At 35.8% G+C, this 7,957-nt stretch overlaps 1 protein-coding gene across 1 annotated transcript; it reads right to left on the bottom strand.

Annotated features, from left to right (window-relative positions):
• Window positions 1-877: 877 nt before the first annotated feature.
• LOC123272188 lies at window positions 878-4,742 on the bottom strand. Its single transcript, XM_044738886.1, has 3 exons — window positions 3,812-4,742; window positions 2,226-3,685; window positions 878-2,161 (listed from the first exon to the last, which is right to left on the bottom strand). The coding sequence occupies exons 1-3, from the start codon at window positions 4,740-4,742 to the stop codon at window positions 878-880; spliced, it is 3,675 nt and encodes a 1,224-aa protein (XP_044594821.1).
• Between the last annotated feature and the right edge of the window lie 3,215 nt (window positions 4,743-7,957).

Here is a 7,957-nt window from a genome sequence, read left to right as displayed (position 1 = left end):
TTTTTTACCTATAGCTCCTATCGACTTCAAATTTGGTAGGAATCTCCTATATGTGATGTAGAAATGATCTAAGAGCGGATTTTACGACAATCTACTCCCAATATGGATTGCGGGGGTGGACGTTAACAATGAAAATTAAAAATTTCCGACTTCTAGCTCCTACAGACTCCTAATTTTGTATGAATTTTGTGTAAGTGATGTAAAAATAATTTATGAACGAATTTTACGATATCCCACTCCACAGAAGAATGCGGGGGTGGGTCTTAACAATGAAAATTTTAAATTTTTTAGCTGTAGCTCCTAAAGGCTCAAAATTTGATAAATATCTGCTATATGCGAGGTAGAAATGATCTAAGAGTGGATTTTATGACAATCTACTCCCAATATGGATTGCGGGGGTGGACGTTAACAATGAAAATTAAAAATTTTCGACTTTTGCTCCTACAGACTCCTAATTTTGTATGAATTTTGTGTAAGTGATGTAAAAATAATTTATGAACGAATTTTACGATATCCCACTCCACAGAGGAGTGCGGGGGTGGGTCTTAACAATGAAAATTTTTAATTTCCGAGCTGTAGCTCCTATAGGCTCCAAATTTGGTAAGAATCTGTTCTATTTATTTTTATTTATTTATTTTATTGAAGACATTCGGCCCTAGAACTGACGTTCCCTAAAGGCCGTAGAAATTTAATAGTATTATTACATAGTGAGTAAGTACTTTGAATACAAAATTATAAAGTAATTTGAATACAAAATTAAAAAGTAATTTGAATACAAAATTAAATAGTAATCTGAATACAAAATTAGAAACCATTTTGAATAACATTTTAATCATATAAGTAAATGAACACTTATTATTATTATTGACTCTCTAGTTCAAATGTCTTTATCAAAAATTAATTTGTAACACAACGTCTGAAACTCAGCTGAAGAATTCACGGCCACAAGATCACTCGGTAACTGATTCCATTCCCTTACTGCAGTCAACAAGAATGAATTTTCATAGGCAACAGTCCTACAGGCAGGCTGATGCAGAACTTGATTTCTACGCTCAGCACGACCCCTGACATCAAGCAATATTTTGAAATTCGAATGCAACAACTTATGATGCTGCATATTTAGCATTTTATACACCAGACTCAAAATTAGAAACTCACGCCTACTTCGGAGCGTCAACCATCCAAGTCTCCTCCTGTAAGGTGTTATGTGCTCAAACCGCCGAGCTCCAAATATGAATCTGATGCAAGCATTGAACTTCCGCTGGAGCCTAAGTTGCAAAGTCCCCGAAATATTTGTAAATACAGCACTGCAATAATCAAATATAGGCAATATCAGAGCAGCAACTAGTCTTCTCCGCATTGAAGCACTTAGCACCTTACTGTTCATTTTCAATCGAGCAAGACAACTCATCGCTTGTTGGCTGGTAGATACCACTTGGTCATGCCAAGACAAAGTACTGTCTAAGCGAACACCACGATACTTGACACTCGAGACATAGACAACAGGCACTCCCTCTACGAGCACACCAGGTGCATTCTGACAAACTTGACTGCTAACATGTTGCCGACTGCCGAAAATAGCAGCTTTTGTCTTAGCCTCATTAAGTTTGAGCCGATTGTGACGGCACCAATCTTCAATTTTCACAATCGTAGCGTTCAGCCCATCCACTGCCTGTCCAATTCCTTCCATTTTGCTAATAACATAGATCACTAGATCATCAGCATAAAATATATGCTTACAGTCTATCACAGAACCAAGCTCCGAAACAAACAGTGCATACAGCAGCGGTCCAAGCACACTCCCCTGAGGCACTCCACTAGTCAGCTCTTTCCATGACGAGACATTATCCTCATTTTTTACCGCCTGACGCCTGCACGTCAAATACGAATGAAACCACCTTAGTGCACTCTCTGAAAGGTTCAGTTCTCGTAGCTTCATCAGTAGTAGCAAATGATCAACACTATCAAATGCTTTTGTAAAGTCAAAAAACACTGCAATAGTAATTAACCGCTCATCGATTCCAGCACGTATATCGTCACATAATCGAAGCAATGCCGTTTGCGTACTCATTCCCTCACGAAACCCAGTTTGACAAGGATCTAATAAGTTATTAGCCGTAACATAGCAGACTAATTGTTCATAGACACAGCGCTCAAGCACCTTTGATAACGAACACAGAATGGAAATTGGTCTGTAGTCACTGAAAATGCTCTGGCGATTTCGCCTTCGGTATCGGAATAACAAATGTATCTTTCCACTGCTTCGGAAACTCTGATGACACCAATGACGCATTGAGCAAGTCCACAATCGATTGCAAACAAAATGGCAGTAATAGCTTATAGTACCCAATTGGAACCCCATCCGGCCCAACCGCACCTGTGCTAATGCGTTTTAAGTTCTTTTCAACATCACTAATAGTAATCTCAACAAAAGTAAACTGCTGATCACCATCGCCACACATGCACGCCGCCAGCAGCAAATCATCGCTTACACAACTGCCACCAATTGACACAAAATAATCATTGAGTCCTTCAACATCAAGATTTAACGGATTTACAGATGACTTAGTTTTGAGAAGCCCAAGCCGCCTGAAATCATTCCAAATTGCCTTCGGACTTCCATGAAGTTCTAGCCTCGATTTTAAATAATCCTTCTTGGCAGCCAAAATCCTTCGTTTAACTAGACGACGCACATTGGAAAACTCAGCATACGCATACCCAGTTCTTTTGAAAATTCTATACAACTTATTCCTTCTGCTTTGGAGATCACGTATGTCGTCATTAAGCCACGGAGCTGGTAACCTAGAAACTTTGATTGTACGCTCAGGAGCAATTGAGTCCAAAACTCGACAAATACCACCATTCAGAGTAGTAACCGACTCATCCAATGTCTTATAACGATCAAACATCGGTAGCTCAGTTTCTAACACTTGGGCCTCAATGGCTTCCGGGGTGATTAGCTTCCAACTGCGACACTTAATTGTCTTTGCCTGCTGCTTTGTCATAGCAAAATTCACATTCACCGATATCACATCATGTCTTGACAAAAAAGGCACATCTGACTGAGCTGAAGAAATAACCGCTGCTTGGTCACTCACAATGCAATGATCAATCCACGTGTCCGACGTCGCCGTATGATGCGTAGCAGCATAGGGAACCAAATACAAATCATGCATGCTGCAGAAGTCCCTCAGACACTTGGACTCATAAGAATCCGTCAACATGTTAATATTTAAATCACCAATAATCACAATGTTGTTGTAAAAAGGCAGCAGCTGATCAAAGTCTTGCTCAAAAGCATCAAACAATGCCGCTCGCGGCGGTCGGTAAATAACACAAACTAATATCTTTCTGCTGTTATCAGCCAGTAATTCAACAGCAATATATTCCAATTCAAAATCTGATAAGTTCGATGAGCATGCCACTACCCTTGAAGACAATGTATTCTTCACAAACAATGCAACACCACCCCCATGACGCAGCCTCCTGTCATTTCTATGTAACCGAAAGCTTGGCAAATTAATCTGAACATCAACAACATTCGCATTGAGCCAAGTCTCAGACACAGCAATAACATCCGAAAAATCAGATCTAAATTGTTCTTGAAATTCATCAACATGAGACACAAGTGATTGAGCATTAAGGTGACATAGTTTTAAATAATTAGGTACACTCGGAATTACAGCTGAGACAACACGTTGTGGAGAGTCAATATGTTCACGTTATGCAGACAGCCCCTGAATATGATCAAGGTCCATTGATGGGTACACCTTGACCGGCTCAGACCCAACCTTAGGACGAACACAAACACATGTGTTAGCAATCCAGATGTTTCTCTTATCTATTGCTGGATATTTTCCTATCAATGATCGCTTTAGTTTGTACAGCGATTGCGGGTACCTCCTACTAACATAAATAGGCACTCTAGGCATGCCTGGAATTATCACATTAGCCGTAAGATCCTTAAGCTTTCTCCTTGCAGCAATAAAACTGTTGACAGTCTGTGGCGACTTACACTTGACAACAATCTCGCGACATCTAGCCCCTGGACCCTTCTTGCCAATTCTGTCCGCATACTGAAACCTATCGCAATTTAAGTCAGGCACACCCATCATAGACCCAAGCCGCACAACCATATCAAGCAAATTCTCTGATTCAACTTCCTTAAAACCAGAAACAACAAATTGGTCACTGAGTAATGCAGACTCCAACTGAAGCTGACGTATTTCCACATTAATGTCAGACGATGCCTTTACTGTACTGCTAACCTGATCCGCAACCTGCTTTATAAAAGCAGCACTATTCGAAGATCCAATGTCTGGCAACCCTCCTGCCTCAAGCTTCGTGACACGATCATTTAATGTACCGCAGGTATCTTGTAATTTGTCAACACGCTCCGTCAGACCTGTTAATTTTTCATTCATCGTAGTTAACAAGTCTAGCTTGGCATTAATCTGCGCCAGCACTGCAGCAGAGTCCGTAGGTAATGGACAGACCGGACACCTAACCGCTACAAAAGCCTTGGCATCTACCTTTGTTTGTAAACAATAACGCACCTTTACACAAAGTGTATGAAACATATGTTTACACGATGCGCCAGTACTCTCAGCTGAAGCAGTGTCACTGATTTGCCGACAACACAATCCACAGTACTCTACTTTATCTCCAGCTTTATCTTTTTCTTTAGTTTTATCTGTTTTATCTCCAGTCTTATCTTTTTCTTTAGTTTTATCTCCAGCCATTTCCACAAGAGGGCAGCCGGATCTCAGATAACCAGATTAAATGCCAAAGATGCTAGTACAACAATTATCTAGACCTAACCATAAACTAGCGAAAACCGAACTACAGCTAGCAATTTATACAGTCAGTCTTAACCAAAACTGAAAACAATATCGATATAATTATGCAATAAAAGCACTTCAGTGTGAAATACACTCAAACCACCAGAAAATATCAACTGATGCACAAAAAACTCGAATATCAAGTAGAGCAAACTTCCATACATCCACTCACTATGAAGTCAGAACTGAACTTGGGATGTAGAAATGATTTAAGAGCGGATTTAATGACAGCCTACCCCCAATATGGATTGCGGGGGTGGGCGTTAACAATGAAAATTTTAAATTTCCGAGCTACAGCTCTGACAGACTCCTAATTTTGTATGAATTTTGTGTAAGTGATGTAAAAATAATTTATGAACGAATTTTACGATATCCCTCCCCACAGGGGGGTGCGGGGGTGGGTTTTAACAATTAAAATTTTAAATTTTCGAGCTGTAGCTCCTATAAGCTCCAAATTTGAAAAGAATCTGCTATATGCGATAAACTGAAACTAAGGAAACGACCCAAAGTCGAAGAAAGTATTTACTAGCGTTATAGATTGAAATATAGATTAACTATCAAGTTGAAATACTAAAATAAAATAATAAATTATAAAATTAGTGTAAGAAAAGTAGATTTAAGCGAAAGATGTATCAGAGTTTGTTAGACAAGCTGTACATCTGGTGCCAATAAATCTATCTATATATATATATGAGATTTCCACCTATATATTGACTCATTACGATATCTCTGGAACCATAAGGCGTAGAGATTTGAAATTTTGTAGGAATATTCCTTTCGCCGAGTAGAGGTCAGCTAAGAACGGATTTTACGAAATTCCACCCACAAGGGGGGTTGCGGAGGCGTTGACAATGGAAAATTCCCATTTTTAAACTATAGCTCCTATCTACTCCAAATTTAGTAGGAATCTCCTATATGTGATGTAGAAATTATCTATGAGCGGATTTTATGATAATTCATCCCCAATAAAGATTGCGGGGTAGGGGTTAACAATGAAAATAAAAAATTTCTAAACTATCCCTAGTGGATCTGATTACACCGAATACACTCAAATCACACGGTGTAAATGTGAAAAATTACACTGTACTTACACCAGAGTACCACGGTGTGTTACAGTAGGATTTCAGTGTAGACACAGCGGTGATCAAAAACTGCTGCGTTACACCGTGTTTAAACCGAATTCTCACTTTGAATGTAAACAACAGGTGTTACACCGTCTCTACACTGGAATTCCACCGTAAATGTAAAAAAGCGTGTGTTACACCGTCTCTACACTGGAATTTCACCGTAAATGTAAAAAAGCGTGTATTACACCGTTTCTACACTGGAATCCCACCGTGAATGTAAAAGAGCGTATGTTACACCGTTTCTACACTAGAATCCCACTGTAAGCAACAAGAACATAGATATTACACCGTACTTACACTGACATTACTCCTAAACTTTTAAATCGGGTATTGCACCGTATCTATGCTGGAATTTCACTAGTTATAAAAATACCAGAAATACCCAGAAATCCCATTGTACACTGAGAAATAAATTTTCTTTCGAAAAAGAAACAATGCCTCACTAAAACACTAATTTGCCGGAAATTTACAATAATTCAATTTCTGAGTTGAAGAAATAAAAAATTTTCAATCAATAATTTTCTTTTCAAAAAAATTTTTATAGATTTCGGAAAGAACAATTTTAGATGAAAATTCATAAATTTTCTATTATCTAAAATTTTTTTTTTCTAAACACAAAAAAACTATTGGTAATTATTTACAAGTGGGGTCCACCATTTTTATTATCATTTTTATGAACGAAATTTTTTTTTTATTTTTTACAAAAAAGTTGAATATCACCATTTTCTAAAAAATTTATAAATTTTTTTTGAAAATTTGTTAAAATTGTGTTAATCAAATGTTTTTTTCAAATTGTTCATTTTTTTATGTATTTTTCAAAATAAATATATCAAAATTTTCAAAAAAAAAAATGAAAATTAAAAAAAATGAAAATTAAAATGGTGGACACCACTTGTAAATAATTACCAAATTTTTTTTCAACAAAAAAGTGACTGTGAGAAAAATTTTTATTTCTTCAACTCAGGAACATAATGATTAAAAATTATCAACAAATTAATTTCTTGTCACAACAATATCCATTTTTTTTTAAAGAAATTTTTTCTGTTTGAGTCAGCAAAATGACTTGTACATTCAAAAACTCTGTTATCAAATGATTCTACTAAAAAATTGTTAAGCCTAGCACATTATTTAAAAATGATCATACTCCATAACATTTGTACTTAAAATTTTATTCACAAAGATAGAAATACTTTTTTTTCTTATTTATTTTAATTAATTAATTTTATTTTCTTATTTAATTTTATCTAATTTAATTAATGTAATCTAATGTTGTTAGGGAGTGAGGAAATTTTTGCAATATTTGTTGGACATTTCGTAGTAGAAAATACATGTTTACAAATTCAATCACTTATTAATTAAAGCACACTAATAATAAATAATGCATGTTTTATAGTATGAAATAATATTTATTGATTTAATAGAAATAAATCTTTTAAGATTTTTGCAAGCTTTTGAGATGATATACGTAAAAAAATTATAAAAATATTAAAGTTACATAAAAAAATTATCTTTTTTTGTTATCAAAATCGAAATTCAATCTCAAAAGTACACTTTCAATTTTATTAACTCGTTAATTAAGATATATCAGTTTTATAAATAAAATATTGACTACTCATAATAGTATAGGATCCATTACTTTGAATTAGCGACAATAATTATAGAATTGCTCTAGGAACTGTTACCATAATTTGTATTCGTACTCCTTATCATTGAACAGGAACAAATTTCGTAAAATAATGGAGACAGTTCCTATATTTTTCTTTTCATGTACAGTCATTCAAGAACTGTTTATTTATTCATTTCGAGTATTACTTACTCGATACATTTATAAATTTCATACTCTTGATAATCTCTTTGTCATTAGTCAAGTTTCCCAACAATTTGGAAGATCAAAAACAAAGATGCCCATGTCTGTACATATTTGAGTTGCAGGCCGGACTAATTTTAAATTGCTTACAAAAGTTATGTCGTTGCTTATTTCTACTTGTT

Source organism: Cotesia glomerata, linkage group LG9 (genome assembly GCF_020080835.1).
Source record: "Cotesia glomerata isolate CgM1 linkage group LG9, MPM_Cglom_v2.3, whole genome shotgun sequence".
Classification (NCBI taxonomy): Eukaryota; Metazoa; Arthropoda; class Insecta; order Hymenoptera; family Braconidae; genus Cotesia; species Cotesia glomerata.
This window is presented reverse-complemented; position numbering and strand designations above follow the sequence as displayed.

Coding starts and splice junctions, on each gene's coding strand:
- LOC123272188 (XM_044738886.1), bottom strand. CDS start 4,742: ATGGCTGGAGATAAAACTAAAGAAAAAGATAAGACTGGAGATAAAACA. Junction 3,686..3,811: donor CATCTGGATTGCTAACACAT/GTGTTTGTGTTC, acceptor GTGTTGTCTCAG/CTGTAATTCCGAGTGTACCT. Junction 2,162..2,225: donor TTGTTATTCCGATACCGAAG/GCGAAATCGCCA, acceptor TCGTTATCAAAG/GTGCTTGAGCGCTGTGTCTA.